Source organism: Eublepharis macularius, chromosome 6, assembly GCF_028583425.1.
Source record: "Eublepharis macularius isolate TG4126 chromosome 6, MPM_Emac_v1.0, whole genome shotgun sequence".
Classification (NCBI taxonomy): domain Eukaryota; kingdom Metazoa; phylum Chordata; class Lepidosauria; order Squamata; family Eublepharidae; genus Eublepharis; species Eublepharis macularius.
Genome location: NC_072795.1, coordinates 7,508,951 through 7,528,047, shown reverse-complemented (window position 1 = coordinate 7,528,047; position 19,097 = coordinate 7,508,951). Strand labels below are relative to the sequence as shown.

Sequence of the window (19,097 nt, the reverse complement as noted above, 5' to 3'; positions counted from 1 at the left end):
AACAGGGCTTGTGCCCAACCACCTTTTCTACTAGGGAAAGGGGCAGAAGGGGACCTCCTTTGCTTTGTAGGGTATAATGGGATAAAAGCCATATGGGCTAGTGGTTATAAACGAGGTGGGGTGGAATCAGAAGGCATTGAATGGGAAATTTGGTAGGATCCAACCCATGGCCTTTGGCCAGCCCCATTCGATCAGCAAACATGCACAGAATATTGTGGAAGGGTTTCCAAATTAATCATAGTATCCACCAGAGATTGTCTCGATCCCCTAATCCAGTGCCCAGTCGTGCCTGTCACAGCTGGCTGGCTGAGGCCCAGGGAAGCTATCCGTAGGCTGCCACCACTCTGGTGCAATCACAGGGGCCAAAGGGAACCTGGGAAATGTAGGCCCTGCAGTCACTTTAGTGCAGGCTTCCCCAGAGCCACTAGGCCTCACTAGGCCCAGACTCAACAGTGCCAAAAATGCTTTTTATCTGCCTAGTGGGTTCAGGATTACATACAGCGGCGTCAATCTCTAAATGCAGAGAATCTCTCTGTCAAAACATCTTGGTCACCTAATGAAGCTCATTTAGGGTTCCCATTCCCCCAACCGGGGCGAGGGATCCCCAGATCCCACCCTTTCTGCCTCACGGCCACTTACTTAGTCCGCGGAGAGGGCACGCTCCCTGGGTCCCTCCCCCCGCCCCCTGTGCGGTGCAGCCCACTCCCGGGTGGGCGCTACCTCACTGCAAGAGCAAGCGGTGGTGAGAACGGGCCATTCGCGCCACTGCTGCTGCCTGCTCTAGCTGCTGCCGCCCCTTTGCACCCAACGAGAGTGGGCCGCAGCAGTGGTGGTGAGAGCGGGCCGTGGCTGGCGAGGAAAGGCCACCCTTTGACCCGGGGGCACCCTTTGACCCCTGCGTGATGTCACTCCCAGAAGTGACGTCATCACGCGATCCGGGAGTGTGTGGGCAAAGAAAGAAGCCGGGGGGTAAGTGCCGACTCACAATCCCCTGCCAGGAGAGTCTGGGGACCTGGGCATCTCCCAACGAGGGACTCCAGGTCCCTGGCAACTAGGGGGGTTGCCAGCCTCCAGGTAGTGGCTGGAGATATCCTGGAATTACAACTGGTCTCCAGGCCACAGAGATCAATTCACCTGGAGAAAATGGCTACTTTGGGAGGGTGGACTCTATGGAATTATGCCATGCCAAGGTCCTTTCCCTCCCCAAACCCCACTTTCTCCAGGTTTCACCCCCCAGATCTCCAGGAATTTCCCAATTTGGAGCTGGCAACCCTAAGTTCATTGCCAGGAGCATCGGAACTACCACAAGCAAGTACTTCGATGCGGGTATGATTAGCTTGTGGGATTCATTGCCACAAGATGGGATGATAGGCCACAACGAGCTTAGATAGCTTTCGAAAGAAAAAGAGTTGGGCAAATAAACGGAAGGGGGAGGGAGTCCTATCTATCAAGCTAAATGGAAGTCTCCGTGTTCAAACGCAACAACGGCGGGTGAGAACTCACCATGCGATAGGCCTGTTCATGCTCAACTTGAGGGCTTTCCAGAAGCCTAATCAGGTTGGCTATTGTGGAGAACAAACTGCTGGACTAGGTGAAACTCTCAGCTGGCCATTCATTCTGCAATTGTGTTCTTTAACGGATGTATGGAGTATCACTCTGTCCTAGGGATGCCAGCCTCCAGGTGGTGGCTGGAGATCTCCCAGAACTGTAACTGATCTCCTGGCCATAGAGATTAGTTCACCTGGAGAAAATGGCTGTTCTAGAAGGTGGACTGTGTGGCATTATACCCTGTTGAGGTCCTTCCTCTCCCCAAACCACACCCTCCCCAAACTCCACTCCCCAAATCTCCAGGAATTTCCCAATCTGGAGTTGGCAACCCTACTCTGCCCTCTTTCGCATGGCACAGTTACCTGTGAAATCTTCTTTGTCAGTGAATATCCATTCAATCGTCTGGTTTTCTTCCACTGCCAGCTGCAGATTGATTTCACGGGCACTGTATGTCTGGGACCTTGTAAACAGAGAATCACAAAGTAATGAGTTATGCTTTATCAGATGCACATTCTCAAAAGCATATATCTATGTCCTGTTGATAGGACTGCTCCACTCTAGGCTCTGAACTGGTCTGCCATTGCGAATTCCCGTTAGACCCTCTGTGACATCACGGCAGCTCAACCAATCACTGCCAGAGTTTCCAGCTCCAACACACATTCCTTTAGCGTTATACAACGTAGGAGATAGATCAAGCTGAGTAGCCGTGTTAGTCTGTCTGTAGCAGTAGAAAAGAGCAAGAGTCCAGTAGCCCCTATAAGGCTAACACTGGTACCTATAAGACTAACTTGGAATCTGAAGAAGGGAGCTGTGACTCACGAAAGCTCACACCTTACCACAAATTTTAGTAGTCTTATAGGAGCTACTGGACTCTTTGCTCTTTTCTATTGATACAAGATAGGAGATCCCCAAATCTTAAACCCCAGATCCTGTGTCCAGTACCAGGGCTTAGCACTGGCCTATGTGTAATAGCGCAAATAAACATAGAACATGCACTATGTGTCCTTCCTTCATTACTAGATAGTTAGAACTGGTTTCTGTGCCTCTAACTAGGGAGTCGCATTTCCAAGTCTGGTCTCTTTTGAGTAATTTTTAATTGGCTCCAGTCAGTGGTTAAGCTGGGGACAGGACTAAATCCAACCCCATGGACTTCCCTTTGGGCCACCCCGTTTCTTCACATCTTTCCCGCATTAAGCTAGAGGCAAAGGGCTCTTTAACCCCTTCATCCCTGGAGTGAACAGTAGCAGCTGCTCTGGCACAGTTCTCCTCCTCAGCAACTCAACATTGTGTCTCCATGTGGGTCAGGAGATACAGGAGGTGCCTGATACGGAGACAGATCCCTGTCAAAGCTTTGCTGCCGTTCACTTTGGGGGGGAAAGAGCTAAAGGGCACTTTGTCACAGCTCACATGGGGGAGGGCATCAATGTGGGAACTACAATGTTGACCTTTGTCCAGTTGGAAATATTGTAGGGTTGCCAGGTCCCTTTAGTCCCCCGGCGGGGCTCCCGACATGCACGATGACATCACTTCCAGGAAGTGACATCATCACATGGGTCAAAGGGCAGCCTGGAGTGCACTCCCAGGATTGCAGAAGGGCTGAATTGTGCCCCCCCCCCGCGAGCCTGATTTGACCCAAAACAGGCCCATTGCAGCACGGGGGTCCGTTGTGGTGGGGTACGGGGCCCCCCCAATGGCCAGGTAAGTGGGGTCGCGGGGGGGGGGGAACAGGGGATCCCTCATCCTGGGTGGGTGATTGGCAGCCCTAAAATATAGGTTGGTATTAAAAATTAGCTGTCCACCAAAGTTATCCATCCTTGTGATAGAAATTAGAAGTGCAGCAAATTGGGTTTCTGTTTCATGTCTGAAGGGGCCTAGCGCACGTGCCTGGAAGGTCGGAGGAACTGGATTCAATCTACAATTAAAACGGTGGTCCTGAAACGATTAGTCAGGAATCAGGATCCCAAACTGGACTGCAACTCACAGAACAATAGCAGACCTGACCAGTAGTCTCTCAGAGCCCCATTTTAACCCAAAGGCCTCATCCAGAGTGTGCCAGAAATGCCAAAAGGGAGGAGCGACGTCCCAAAGAGTTAACACGCTCTCCCATTTTTGGCACCTCCATCTCAGCCCTGCCACCCAGATCGCATCTCCTCTCCATCTCGCACAGCCAGTAGCGCAAAGACTCACTGGAACACCATGGAGCAATTCTGCCAGTCGAAGGGGAAGTAAGTGACGATGATGGAGCAGGTGCTGCGGTAAATGGCTGGGGGCAACCAGTAAATGGATCCATCTGGAGACACCAAGACATTGGAGTACAGTGTGATGTCAAACACCCCGTCGATACTGCACGGAACAAGGGAAGAAAGAGATCAGGAAAGCCGCCTGTGCCTCTTCCTCCTCCTCCCTTCGAAAGGAGTATTACATATTTATTTATTTATTTATTTATTTATTTATTTATTTATTTATTTAATGTGCCGCCTTTCTCCCCAATTGGAACCCAAAGTGCCTTCTGTCTTTCTCCTCCTCTTCATTTTATCCTCACGACAACTCTGAGAGGTAGGTCAGGCTAAGGGTGTGTGACTGGCCCAAGGTGGCCCAGTGAGCTCCCACGGCAGAGCAAGGACTCGAACCGGCCTCTCCCAGATCCCAGTGGAACACTCTAGCCATGTTGGCTGGGGAAGGGAAAGGTCAGTGGGCAGCCAAGTAGCTGGACATTTGGGGCTCTTCCTAGAAGAGCCTCATTTCTGCCCTTTGCTGGACAGAGGTGAGCCTGCTCAAGGACATGACGGGCATAGTTGAAATAAGATAAGATGACCTGTTCCTGTCTTCTTTATAGAAACCACACTTTAAACTTCACCTGGAATAAGAAAGCAAGCAGTTTTATGAAGCAATTTTGGGGACTACGCAGCTCCAAAATGATAGGAAGGGTTATGATGTGTCTGGCAGATGGCTCAACTTTCAAAAGAAGAGATATTCCGCAACGATACAAATGTCTGTCTCTTAGCTTGAGTGTCATCTGTGATAAGGATCCAGGCTACGGTTGTCAGCACTGTGTTGGCAAATGCTGGGAGCTTTTGAGGGCAGGGCCTGGGCAGGGGGGGGGGACTTTGGAAAGGATGTGCTGTCGCTTGTGGATGTCACTCTAGAATTTTCCTATACTCTCTATGGTAAAGAACATAGAGACAGTGAGAAATTCCTAGATCGTTGCTACGGAGGCTATTTTCAGGCCACTTCTTCTCCTGCTCCTCAACTGAGGTCAGAGGATCGGGACCAAGGGTGGAGATTTACCAACTATGAGTAGACAATTGGCAAGCCTAATCTAGGCATGTATGCTGATCCCAGTGATACTTAGGATTGCCAGCTTCCAGTCTGGACTGGAGAGCTCCTGGAATGTCAACTGATTTCCAAACAACAGAGATCAGTATTCCTGGAGAGAACAGCTGCGTTGGAGGGTGTACTAGGGCATTATACCCTGCTGAGGTCCTTTCCCTCCTCAAACCCAGTCTTCCCCAGGATCCATTCCTAACATCGCCATGAATTTCCCAGCTCAGAGTCAGAAACTCTAGTGATACTGCCAAGAAATGGGTCCAGGTGGAACTTGCGAGGCAAACCTTTCTAGCATATATTTTTTGTCCTTAGATCCAGAGGAGTTAGCCATGTTAGTCTGTAGCAGCAAAATAGTAAAGAGTCCAGTAGCACCTTTAAGACTAACCAACTTTATTGTAGCATAAGATTTCGAGCGCCACAGCTCTCTTCGTCGGATGCATCGTCAGCTTTCGAGAATCACATCTCTCTTCGTCAGATGCATCGTCAGCTTTCTAGAACCACAGCTCTCTTCATCAGATGCATCATTAGCTTTTGAGCGCCACAGCTCTCTTCGTCAGATGCATCGTCAGCTTTCGAGAACTACACCTCTCTTCATCAGATGCATCTGACAAAGAGAGCTGTGGCTCTCGAAAGCTTATGCAACAATAAAGTTGGTTAGTCTTAAAGGTGCAACTGGACTCTTTACTTTTTGTTCTCTGACAGGTCCTTTGGCCACCCACCCAAATAACCTGTCACAAGCTGGCAGGGTCAGGGAGAAGAAGGGGGGAGCAAACTTTGCAAGCACTGACTTGTTTTCCAGGACAATGTCTGGCAGCCACACCGAAGTGGAAGGGATCCGAAGACGCTTAATGTTGTCATAAGCATCTGGGTTCCACTGGAGGCGGTAATCACGCCATTGCTGGCAACAAGGAAACAGATGATAAATACAGTCCAACATGCTGGTGTCTTGACAGGTTGGGGTTGGCTGACTCAACAAGTCTTTTCACTTGGGACCAAAATCCAGAGTGGTTTCAAAAGAATCCCAAGGAGAAACCAAAAGGAACTAAACACCTCCAAACCTACAATCCAATAGGCTAAGAAAACTCCTCAAAGTTTATTTTAGAAAATAAAATAAAAACAAGTTTCTAAGAGTCTCTGTACATGAGATGCCTCGATGCATGTTCATCAATTATAGGGAGAAGCAATGTTAGCTGGGAAGTATAATTTTAAAAGAAGAGCTGGCAGAGATCACTCCTCAGAGGGTTTGTCAATTTCATCTTCACCTCCCTCAAGGCTCTGTCAATTTCACTTCTCCAGTCTACAATTGTGTGGGATGGCAACCAGAGGGCAGCGAGGAAAGGAAATGGGCTGGAGCTGCCTTCCAGAGCAGGGCTTGGACCTGGAGAGGTTCTAATGGGCTGAAGTTTCCCTTCAGGCATTTCTCAGCCTCTTCACACAGCTCTACTGTATAGCAAAGCCTTTGCCCTGCCGCCGGCTCTGTCTTTTTAAACTACCCTTCCCCGCTAACACTGCATCTCCCAAAACGTGTTCTTCACATGTCAGATGTCTCATTGTAGACAGACTCTGAATCTCAGAAGTAAAAATCACCCCCAGGGCCATTGTTGCAGCTAAGAATATCTACAAGATAAAATAACCCCAGAAGACTGTACTGCTGGCTTGCCTCTCCATCGCACACTCTGGGGCCCCCGAAGAGAGCACCCGTTTCATTTTGGATCTACTTTGCAAAGGCTAAATATTGGCGACCCAGAAGAAGCGCAGGTGACGCTCTCCTTATTCACTTACCATTTCTACCCAGACATTGGTTGTGAGTGCCTCCTCTCTTTCATTCTAGGAAAAGAAAAGAGTCGACAGCTGTAACATCACATCTCCCTCTCCTGATTGCTCTGCCACAAGGCAACCCCCCCTCAACAACATTCCCCCAAACTCCTGTGACAAATAGCAGCCTTAAATGCTAAAGGAAGGCTCTCCCTGAGTCTCTCTACACGAGACATCTGGCACGTGTTCTTCGTCAGTTACCACAAGTTTACCTGGGAAATGTAGTATTACAAAGAATAGCCGTTCGGGAGAGGAATGATTCTCACAGTACCCTTCTTTGCCAGGAAGGAGAGCAATGCGAGGGATGTGAGAGATACAAATGGGCCGTTTGGGCCCATTTGAGGCCAGAATTGGCCCTCAGTGAAGCATGCGTGCATCCCTGTGCCCCCACACCTGTGCAATGATGTCATTTCCTGAAAAGATCATGGGAAGGCCGGAAAGGTAAGCACTAGGTCCTCCACCTCTCACCAGGAGGCTAGGAGGACTTGGTAACCCTAGGTTTGTCTCACCAGTACCAGAGCCAGTTTGGTGTAGTGGTTATGAGTGCGGGACTCTAATCTGGAGAACCAGGTTTGATTCCCCACTCCTCCACTTGAAGCCAGCTGGGTGACCTTGGGCTAGTCACAGCTCTCTGGAGCTCTCTCAGCCCCACCCACCTCACAGGGTGTTTTGTTGTGGGGATAATAATAGCATACTTTGTAAACCACTCTGAGTGGGTATATAAATCAAATGTTGTTGCTGTTGTTAAAAATGCCTTGGTAATCTGGTGAGCACTTTGTGGATTTTGGGCCTTTGCCTTCCAAGAACAAAACTCTGAAAACTGATGCTCGTCTGCCTCTAGAGGTGACCGTGGGTGATATTGACGGGCAGGTTCTTGTTAATAAGACCCTGTTGGATCCAACTGAGAAACCTACTAGAACTCTGGCGTATGAGCTCTAAGGGTGAGGGAGGAGGGAGAGAACAGCTTCCTTACCAGCGAAATGAGGTTGGTGAGGGTCAGTTTGAGCGTCACGTTGATGATGTCACCTTCCTGCTTAGCGGGACGCAAGTCGCGATTATAATTGGCCGTCAGGTCTTGGAGAAGCTTCTCTTCCTGGTTCCGGCTTTGGACCCCTGGAGAAAGAATAACAACAACAACAACATTTGATTTATATTCCACCCTTCAGGACAACTTAATACCCACTCAGAATGGTTTTCAAAGTATGCCATTATTATCCCCACAACAAAACACCCTGTGCGGTGGGTGGGGCTGAGAGAGCTCTGAGAGAGCTGTGACTGGCCCAAGATCACCCAGCTGGCTTCAAGTGGAGGAGTGGGGAATCAAACCCGGCTCTCCAGATTAGAGTCCTGCGCTCATAACCACTACACCAAACTGGCTGTCAAGACAAAGGAACCTATCTGAAATTTCAAGACAGCCGCCTGTGGCAGACCTGAGATGGCAGCAGGGAACATTTTAAAGTCGGCTCATTCGCCATGCCTTACTGCATAGAGCCTGGCATCTTGGCAGCTACAGAAGAGCAGAGCAGAGAAGAGTCAGTTTCTAGAAGAACGCTAATGCCAAGCTTCAGTACAAGCCACTAGGATGTGGCTTATTTTATAACAATAACAATAACAACATTTGATTTATATACCGCCCTTCAGGACAACTTAATGCCCACTCAGAGTGGTTTACAAAGTATGGCATTATTGTGGTTGTTATGGGTTTTCCGGGCTGTATTGCCGTGGTCTTGGCATTGTAGTTCCTGACGTTTCGCCAGCAGCTGTGGCTGGCATCTTCAGAGGTGTAGCACCAAAAGACAGAGATCTCTCAGTGTCACAGTGTGGAAAAGGGAAGATACCAGCCACAGCTGCTGGCGAAACGTCAGGAACTACAATGCCAAGACCACGGCAATACAGCCCGGAAAACCCACAACAACCATCGTTCTCCAGCCGTGAAAGCCTTCGACAATACATATGGCATTATTATCCCCACAACAAAACACCCTGTGAGGTGGGTGGGGCTGAGAGAGCTCCAGAGAGCTGTGACTAGCCCAAGGTCACCCAGCTGGCTTCAAGCGGAGGAGTGAGGAATCAAACCCAGCTCTCCAGATTAGAGTCCCGCGCTCTTAACCACTACACCTAACTGGCTCGCAGTTGGAAGACAGTTGGATGAGGAACACGCATAGTATGTGCTGCGAAAAATGGGTGGGTGGGGGACTGAGGAGCTTAAACGGCCCGGGAAGAACTCCAACTGAGCAGGCAGCACAAGCAGTGCCAACAATAGACATTGGTTCACCCAACTGGTAAGCAGAGCTGGTCTCGGAGATCCTACAACACTCTAATATCTAAGCCATTCTGCATCTCCTAAGAACTTGTTATCCCCTCATAAGAACTTTCTTTCTGCTCCCACATCCTTTCCCCTGCTTCTGAGGAAGGCAACAACCTCTCTCTATTGCTTGTTTCCGGAATCCCATCTTTGGAGATAAACTGCAGATGTACATGAACAATTTGTTTAGTTGTTGTGGCTAATAGCGACAGGTTGACTGCTCCTGTGTTAATTCATCTAACCCTTATTTTTAAGCCATCTCAACTGGTAGACGGCAACGCACGTTGTGGATCGTAGACACTGTTAATTATGCATCTTGCAAAATCCTTTTGCGAATCCCGAAACGACTGCCCATTAAGTTCATGGGATGACAGTTCTGAGAGACGAGGGGAAAGTTTCTCTTTATACGCTTGGCTCAAAATCTGCACAAACCTTTCTTGCATCTCCCCCAAAGCCCAAACGCCAACATCTTCTCACCTTTGAGCTATCTCAAAGCTTCATCAAGGATTTAATTAGACGGCTATTATGCATGCCACAAATAGTAATTGATTAATAATAAATAGCTCCCTCGGCTCTGGCTGCAATCCATCCCCGTCTCATCCACAGTTCGTTAGCTTACTAATGTTTTTTTTTAATCTTTTGCACACTCAAATTATTAGCGTTGAGGCAACCGCTGGATCAAACTGAAAAGAGAAGCTTGTGCGAGAAATGCCAGCAAATTGCCTTCATTAGGGGCAATTGCCACTGCTGGCTGAAGGGCGCATGAACCCACGCAATCTTCAGAGAGTGGGTGGCCACAACCGGGCTCTGAACTGGCCAAACTGCAGAGATGGGGGTGGCGTGCAAGCCTATCGGGTCAACCAGCATCCCACACCCTTGCTAACAGAAACAGCCAACAGCTGGCCCCATTGAAACAACACTGTCTGTCCACTGTCGCTTTTAGGTGTTTGGAGTTTTTCCATTTGGAGTTGTGGAGAGACATTTGGCTTTCCATACAGTGCAACTGGACAGCTGCACCCCCCGCGCCCATTTTGGGATACCATATCACAATGGAGACGTCAGAAGGAGACAGAGGTCCCGGGTCGGAAAATTCCCGGAGATTTGGAGGTGGACCTTGGGGAGGGCTGAGTTTGAGCAGGGGAGAGACCTCGGTGGGGTCTCATGCCAGCCAGGCAGCCCACCCTTCGCTGTGGCAATTTTCACCAGGGGAACTTTGCTCTGTAGTCTGAAGATCAGCTGCAATCCTGGGAGATATCCAGGCCCCATGTGAAGTTTGGCATTCTACATTTAAATCTGATGTTGCGGGGAGAGAAGCTGGTTGCCAATTCTACCATAATTCCCCAGGGCTGCTGCCAGACAGACAGAAACAGACCAGCTGGCAGGAGGGAGGGAACCCTCCAACCCCCATCTATCTATCTATCTATCTATCTATCTATCTATCTATCTATCTATCTATCTATCTATCTATCTATCTATCTATCTATCTATCTATCTATCTATCTATCTATCATCAACCAACCAACCAACCAACCAACCAACCATCTTATTTAGCATATTTTAATGCCTCCTCTCCAGGTGTAGCATAGGTTAAGTGGTTGGGCTGCCAATCAGCATTCTGCTGGTTCGACTCTCACCACTGACATGAGCTCTGCAGGTGGCCTTGGGGAAGCCGCTCCTCCCAGCTCCAGCTCCACAGCTGCGTTGTGGGCATAATAATAACACTAACTTTGTTCCTTACTCTGAAAGGGCACTCATCTGTCCAGAGGGGCTATATATAAGCACGCTGTTGCTGTTGTTGTTATTTCATGCCACTCGTTTTTCCTAATGGCTCTTGGGCAAGCTTAAATGCCAAAAATGGTTTCCTTACTTTTGCCACAAAACTAGCTCGTATGTGAGCTGCTGTAGCATAGTGGTTAAGTGGTTGGGTTGTGAATCAGCACTCTGTTGTCCTCTCCTCTCAGCCCCAACTCCCCAGCTGAACTGTGGAGATCATAATAACACTGACTTTGTTCACCGCTCTGAATGGGGCACTCCTCTGTCTAGAAGAGTGGCATATAAGCACTGCTGTTTTTGTTGTTGTTGTGATTATTATTAACCTGCCTAAGGTGGCTTACAAAATAAAAATTACTTAAATATTTGACTAATCTTTGAGCTGATTTTATGTTACTTCTCCAATATTCATTTTTAATTAATATTTCCTTTTTCCATAATGTTATGGCATCAAGCTTGTCTAATTCCTTTTGTAGTTCTTTAATTTGGATCTGCACCTGTGGGTTATACCTCCTCATTTGTTGTTGTTGAAGTGTTTTCAATTCCTGAATCTTCCTTTGTCTGTTTTGGTACCACTCCCTTTTAACATCTATTTCTTTCCTTATACAAACACCTCTTATTACTGGTTTCGCTGCATCCCATAGGGTGTTGGTAGCTACTGTATTTCGGTTTTCCTTAAAATATAATTTTCATAGAATCAGAATCATAGAATCATAGAGTTGGAAGGGGCCATACAGACCATCTAGTCCAACCCCCTGCCCAGTGCAGGATCAGCCTAAAGCATCCCTGACAAGTATTCATCCAGCCTCTTCTTGAAAACTGCCAGTGAGGGGGAGCTCACCACCTCCCTAGGCAGCTGATTCCACTTTTGAACTACTCTGACAGTGAAAAAGTTTTTCCTAATATCCAGTCGGTACCTTTGTGCATGTAATTTAAGCCCATTGCTTCGCGTCCTACCCTCTGCTGCCAACTGGAACAGCTCCTTGCCCTCCTCCAAATGACAGCCTTTCAAATACTTAAAGAGAGCAATCATGTCCCCCCTCAACCTCCTCTTCTCCAAACTAAACATTCCCAAGGCCCTCAGCCTTTCCTTTTATCTGTTTGCACCTTGTGCCCATGGCTGAAGCAATGACAGAAGAAGATTAGGGGAGGGAAGGGAGGGAGGGGAGGGTAAGGAAAAGGAAAACTGTATAACATTACTGGGGAGTTTATCCTGTAAAAATTGTTGGTTAAAATAAAAGGAACAGGTAAAAAAAAACAAAATAAAATAAAATAAAATAAAAATTACAAAAACAAAATGTTAAGATATTAATCAAAACCCAGCATTTTAAAAAGCCCCAGCCCTAACAACATAGATCATAAGAGCTGGCCACAGTCACTACAGTTTCCAAGCTAAATTTTTTTAATGAACCCCTTTATTAAAAGCCTAGGTGAACAGAAACATTTTGGACTGGGTCTCAAAGCAATGTACGTGCCGGCAAGCCACTGCCGGAAAAGTCCTGTCTCTGGTTGCCCACCGCCTCACATCTGAAGGAAGGGCACAGACAACAGGGCATGTAAGGCAGATCTTAATTGGCAGGCCAATGGGACAAAGGAAGAAAAGGCCTCTCTGGGAATCCATCTTCTCTCATTTTTACACATTGCTTGACTGGAAATTATAACACAAAAACTGAAGGTCTGTCATGTTTGACTGTACCCAGGGCTTTTTTTCAGCTGGAACGTGGTGGAACGGAGTTCCGGAACCTCTTGAAAAAGATCACATGGTTGGTGGCCCCGCCCCCTGATCTCCAGACAGAGGGGAGTTTAGATTGCCCTCCGCACCACTGGTGCGGAGGGCGATCTCAACTCCCCTCTGTCTGGAGATCAGGGGGCGGGGCCACCAGCCATGTGACCATTTTCTCCGAGGGCAACCCACTGAGTTCCACCACCTCTTTTCCCAGAAAAAAAGCCCTGACTGTACCCATTCATCCATGCCAATATTAGTTCTGATGCTATATGCCAGTTATCGTAATCATAATCCTTCTGTAACTCAATTTCCTGTTCCCGTTGTTAGGATTTTCCGTTATTAGGATTCTAGTGGATTCTCAGACTGTTTATGGAGTTAACTCAGTATTGTCAGTACTGATCTAATGTGGTAACTGATAGGTACGTTTCGGGTTGGGTCCATAACTTTCATTCTCTCAGCATAACCCGGCAGCTGGCAGGGCTGCGGACAATCACTCCTGTTGATGTTCTTTGAATGGACCTTGGGAGTCTGAAGTGTTGCAGTTCTCAGTATCTTGCCTGCCTAGTGTATGAACTCTGAAGATGTTTCCCAGGCTGCTTCTGGGCTTGTGGTTTAGGAGGGAGGGGGTTGTGTGAGTATATAGTTCAGTAACTGCTTTGAAACGTATTCCTTTCAATGGGAAGTTGCCACGCTCATATGCATTTTACTTCCATGCAGGGCTCATTTTGAGGGGGAACGCACAGGAACGCAGTTCCAGTAGTTCTCCAAAGAGGTCACATGTCAGGTGGCCCCGCCCACCCGATTTTCGGCGATTTTGGGGCCATTGTGGCCTGGATTGGGGCCAAAATGGCCAGGATCAGGGCCAAAACAGCCAGGATTTGTCCCCAAATGGCCCAGATCGGGCCTCTGATGGGTGGTGGATCACTCTCCCCCTCAGCAGCGGCCCGATCCTGACCATTTTGGGCTCCTTTTTGGCCATTTTCAGCCCCCTTTTGCCATTTTGGGACCAATTTCGGCCCTGAATGGCCAGGATTGGGTCCAAAACAACCAAGATAGGTGATGTCAGGGGGTGTGGCATATGCAAACCAGTCATGCTAATGACACACTTCCGGTGATGGCAAGGGGCATGGCATATGCTAATGAGTTATGCTAATGAGTTCCTGAAGCTCTTCTTCTACGAAATGGCCCCTGCTTCCATGTACTCCAATGGACCTATGTATGTGAGAAAAGGCTGATTTTCTGAATAAAAGTCATTTAACCAAGGACCTGCGTCTTGCTGAAATGATCCAGGAGTCTACCTTCCATATCCTGTCATCCATAGTCTGACAAGCGCACCACAGAATACTGCAGCAATGGAAAGATACAAGATCTTCCACGGAAAAAGTTGCTGATCTTTATCCTTTTTATAATTAAAGTGCACCGTGCTACAAAACTTTTACTCTATAGACATAAGAACATCACAAGCTGTGATATTCTTATGTCTATAGAGTAAAAGTTTTGTAGCACGGTGCACTTTAATGATAAAAACGGGTTTCTCTGCAGAAGATCTTGTCTCTTTCCACTGCTAACTGGAAATTATAACAAATGCTCTCTTGCTGAAGGAGACCAATCGCTACACTTTCAATTCAGATCCCGATTTATTCGGTCTATGGCCCATACAAATCGAAAGATCAGAGAAATTTACATTAATTTTTTAAAAAATATATAGAAGGTCAATCCTGCTACACAGCAGTCAAAATTTACTAAAATTTAAAACCCCGACGGGTTTAGCAAACCGCTGAAAAAAGTTTTACACAGCTAATAGTAATCTGCTGATTAATATCTATTAGAGTCTTCTTTGAAACATCAACATCGGAAAAACCTGAAAAGCTTTCAAGCGACGGGAAGCTGTATTTGAACGAAGACCCTGATAAAAATGGCAATAGAACAGATCATGCTCCACTGATTCCTCCTCTTCATTGCCACAGGGACAGATTTTCTCCTTCATAGGGACCTTTTTTATATCTCCCCTCCAAAACTGCAGAGGGGAGAACTTGCCATCTTGCCAACGTAAAATCTCTCCTCTGACTAGGTACCTCCAAAAGGGAGAGATTTGCAAAAAGGGTGAATTCTATTTTTATTTTTTTAGTTTATTGTATTTATATTCCGCCCTCCGCGCAAGCAGGCTCAGGAATGTGAGCAATTACGAAGTCCTGCCCCAAGAAGATTATAGATGTGGCTGAAATCCTGAGATTACAGGCGGCATACTAGGTGAGAGCATGAAAGCAAAATATCAGCAAGTGGGTTGGCTTCTTGGGACCTGGTGCAACCCAGGCCTGAGAAATTTTATAACGCACCCCCCTCTGTCCCTTCCACCTCAGCAGCCCTGCTAGTCCCCTCCTAATCTTGTCTGCCCTTTCCTTCACCAGCTGTGCCAAGCAGAAGTTTGGTGTGCAGGTGGCAGGATTGGGAAGGAATGGCACGAGCAAACCAAGTCCTCTCACTCCGAGACCTGGCACAGAAGAGAGCCAAGCTACAAGAGACGAATTACACGAGGAGGAGCATGTGAAGGGAGTCGCAATGTTAGCTGGGAAGCTGAGTTTTAAAAGAGATCAGAAGGCTTTGTCAATTTCCCCTCCCTATAGAGCCAGGGAGATCCCTACTGGGAGGGGTTGTTAATTTCCTCTTTGCCTCCCAAAGGCTCTGACAGTTTCACCTCCCCTTCTAAGAGGCAAAGAGGAAATAAACCAACCTTCTGAGCAGCCTCTCCCTGGCTCTGTAGAGAGGGGAAATTGACAAAGCCTTCTGATCTCTTTTAAAACTCAGCTTCCCAACTAACATTGCGACTCTCTTCACGTGCTCTTCCTTGTGTAATTCATCTCTTGTAACTTAGCTCATAGTGGCTAAGATATCAAGCTACACATCAGGGTGTCCAGAGTCTGAATTGTATTGCTGCCTTGAACTCAGTGGGTAGGCTTAGACAGGCCAGCCTCTGTGAGCCTCCGTCTGCCATCTGCAAAATGGGGATAAGAATACTTAACAGGGCTGTAAAGATGACAAGAAGCGATGTGTGTAAATGCCAAGTATTATGGGTATTCAACAGGAGATTTAAAGGTCCGTCATGCAGTTTGTAAGGCAGTTGTGACATTTGAGCTGGATCCGTTCCTTAATCTTAGCTACGATTCCAAAAGACCCTGATTGCATGTGAATCTCTTACAGGCCTTGATCTCCAAAATCGTGCTTGGAGTCACAATAAGCAATAAATATATCATTATGTAGGCCCCAGAAACCTAATTAAAGGATTCCACATTTGGGCCATTAGCAGAGTCTATCGTGTGGCATAGGAAGCATGATTATAGGTGGTTGTGAGCTGGTTCTGCTGGCTGGTGTGTGTGCAGGAATGAAAATAATAAATCATACACTTGCTTTATATTTAGAATAGAAATAAGAGTTCTTTATTGTAGGAACTCCATACTCTGCTAGGAAAGGAGGAGAGACAGATCTTAACTACCTATCTAGTCTGAGGATGGACATGGATGGCAGGACAAGGCCTGATCCACGCTGCCTAGATGGAAGGAAAGAAGTGTTGCCTGGAACAAAGCCAGGAAGAGAAGGGAGGGTCAGGAGGAGGAAATCCTGAGAATAGCAAATCTATGTATCAAAGGACAGTCAGAGCAGTAAACAGAGTGCCCTGACCTCTCTATCTTTCTAACTCTTTGGTTTGTCCCCCTCTGAAACCTGAGGGGAGGGACAGTGCTGGATCCTCCTCTTCCAACAAGCCCCACAGGTGTCCATTCACCAGACCCCATCAGTGCAGTGAATGACGAGGCAATCTGTGGTTCTGACACAGATCGCCCAAAGAGGGTTACAACTCTCTCACAAGCTGGCTGCAAGGTGCAGAGAAACGGGGGTCTCACAAGCAAACGTGGGCTTGTCCCTGCAGAAATGGCCATGAAATGCAATTTGAATTTGTTGCTTGGGAACGTCTTGAATGCAAAATGCGAGAAATAACTTTTTCCATCCTTTTTTTCAGTATGAGCTGATAAGCAAGTTCTGTTTTATGGTGGGAAGGTTAGAAGGCAGCGTGGAGTTCCTTGGCAATACGGGTCCCGAAAAGCGTGGCAAGTTCAGAAGGGGGTTCCGTTTCAAAATATTTCAAAATATTTGAGAATTACTGTGACACCCTTTGGAAAAAGGGTAGGAAGGAAAGATCCCCTTGCACGCTGAATACCGTGATTTATAGTGTCAGGTGGGTATAATAATAACACACTTTGAAAACCGCTCTGAGTGGACATTAAGTTGTCTTGAAGAGCGGTATGTAAATCGAATATTATTAATCATTAATATAGCCCTGTAGGTCTGCAGTTGAAAAGCAAGATTCGGATCCAATAGCACATTAAAGTCCAACTAGATTTCCAAAGTATGAGCTTTCGAGAGTCTTTTGACTCTCGAAACCTCTTACCTTGGAAATCTAGTGCAATCCTAAGAACATTTTCCTGGGAGTAAGCCCCACTGAATATTCTCAAGTTTGATTCTGAGTATACCTGTTTCAGCTTGCTCTCTTACTTCCCATCCAAAATAGTACAGTCCAGTAGCACCTTTAAGACTAACCAACTTTATTGACACATAAGCTTTCAAGAACCACTGCTTTCTTTGTAAGATGCATCTGATGAAGAGAGCTGTGGTTCTCGAAAGCTTATGCATCTGACAAAAAGAGCTGTGGTTCTCGAAACATTGTGCATCTGACAAAGAGAGCTGTGGTTCTCGAAAGCTTATGCTACAATAAATTTGGTTAGTCTTAAAGGTGCTACTGGACTCTACTATTTTGCAACTACAGACTAACATGGCTAACTCCTCTGGATCCATTCCCATCCAAAGAAATCCTCCCCTTCCAGCACCCAAGAAAAAAAGTTTTGAAGGTTCATCGTAGGCTGCTGAGAGTATTTCCGGTGGATCCCAGCTTACCTGCGAGAGAACCGAGAACCAGGGCTAGAATGAGCCAACTCATGTTGCTGGAGGGCGCTGGCCTTCCTTCTCCCCCCAGAAGTGTCTGTGTGTGTCTTCTTGGGAGGGTCTGGAGGGCTATTTTGAGCTGGACCCAACCTCCCCCATTCCCCGCCCACCTCCTGCCAGGCCCTTTGTGGCCCAGCTGTTCAGCCATCACATTGTCAGCTGTTACCTTCTACTGATGCCTTTAGCGCAACTATGCAGGGGAAGGCAGAACTGGCTGTGCCCGCCAGCCCCTCTGGGTGTGCCAATTGGGGCTGGGCTGCTGGAGGGAGCATCCTCCGGGAGGGAGGGGGCATCAGGGAAGTGCCAGTGGCAACTCTGATGCTCAGATCCACTGCAGAAATGGGATTAGGAAAGCTGATTGGAGACCCTATTTATAGGTGTGAGGAAGAATTCAACCCGCCATTCACCCGGCTTAGAGAAGTTTCTGCCAATACGGTCTTGAGGTCAAATGGTTGCTGTCAGGTGCAGGGAGATAGGAATTTATTCCTGGGGGCAAGTCCACTGACTCGGCTCCAGAATTCCTATCAGTAAAATGATGGGATTCTTGAGTGCCCAAGAGACTTGTCTACATCCAGCACATAGTTGCAAACAGAGCCAGTTTGGTGTAGTGGTTAAGAGTGGCTGGACTCTAATCTGGAGAGCCGCGTTTGATTCCCCACTCCTCCACCTGAAGCCAGCTGGGTGACCTGTAGTTGCAAAACAGTAAAGAGTCCAGTAGCATCTTTACGACTAACTAACTTTATTGTAGATGCAGAGGAGTTAGCCGTGTTAGTCTGTGGTAGTAAAATCAAAAAGAGTCCAGTAGCACCTTTAAGACTAACCAATTTTATTGTAGCATAAGCTTTCGAGAATCAAGTTCTCTTCGTCAGATGCCTGATACAGAGACTGGTCAAATACAGAAGAGCAGGAGAGAGAAGAGGCAATTAGGGGGACATTCCATCAAAGACTTAAAGGTCGCTGTAGTTCAACAGAAACCTTTCAAAAACAAAATCCAATGGGAGGCTGCTGAACTGGAATTCATATGCAAATTTGACTCTGTCAAGCTGGGACTGAATAGGGACTTTGAATGGTTATCACATTAACACAGGTAACAGATTTCCTTTACAGAGGTGGGGTCTGGGGGAGCTCAGGGGCACCTGGCGTGGGCTTTCGAGAACCACAGATCTCTTTGTCAGATGCATCTGGCAGGGAGAGCTGTGGTTATCGAAGGCCCATACTGCATTGGAATTGGATGGTCTAGCTGTTTGGCTTCTACAAACTAACAGGGCAAACTCCTTTGAAGCCAACTGATACACACACTAAAAGGTGATGTTTACATATACTAGCAAAGGAATGTTTTGGTTGCTCCCTCCCCCTTCCTCCCCCTAATTGCCTCTTCTCTCTCCTGCTCTTCTGTATTTGACCAGTCTCTGTATCAGGCATCTGACGAAGAGAACTTGATTCTCGAAAGCTTATGCTACAATAAAATTGGTTAGTCTTAAAGGTGCTACTGAACTCTTTTTGATTTAACTTTATTGTAGCGTAAGCTTTTGAGAACCACATCTCTCTTCGCCAGATGCATCATACATCTGACAAAGAGAGCAGTGGTTCTCGAAAGCTTATGCTACAATAAAG

At 47.2% G+C, this 19,097-nt stretch overlaps 1 protein-coding gene across 1 annotated transcript in view; it reads right to left on the bottom strand.

The window, feature by feature from the left end:
* Positions 1 to 17,517, bottom strand: part of CHRNG (cholinergic receptor nicotinic gamma subunit) — a 35,138-nt gene extending 17,621 nt beyond the window's left edge. Inside the window, exons 1-6 of the mRNA XM_054983194.1 lie at positions 17,436 to 17,517; positions 7,664 to 7,803; positions 6,658 to 6,702; positions 5,664 to 5,773; positions 3,736 to 3,891; positions 1,911 to 2,008 (exon numbers count right to left, since the gene is read on the bottom strand). Of these exons, the coding sequence (XP_054839169.1) occupies positions 1,911 to 2,008; positions 3,736 to 3,891; positions 5,664 to 5,773; positions 6,658 to 6,702; positions 7,664 to 7,803; positions 17,436 to 17,478 (592 nt within the window). The 5' untranslated portion in view covers positions 17,479 to 17,517. The remainder of the gene's footprint in view (positions 1 to 1,910; positions 2,009 to 3,735; positions 3,892 to 5,663; positions 5,774 to 6,657; positions 6,703 to 7,663; positions 7,804 to 17,435) is intronic.
* Positions 17,518 to 19,097: the final 1,580 nt, after the last annotated feature.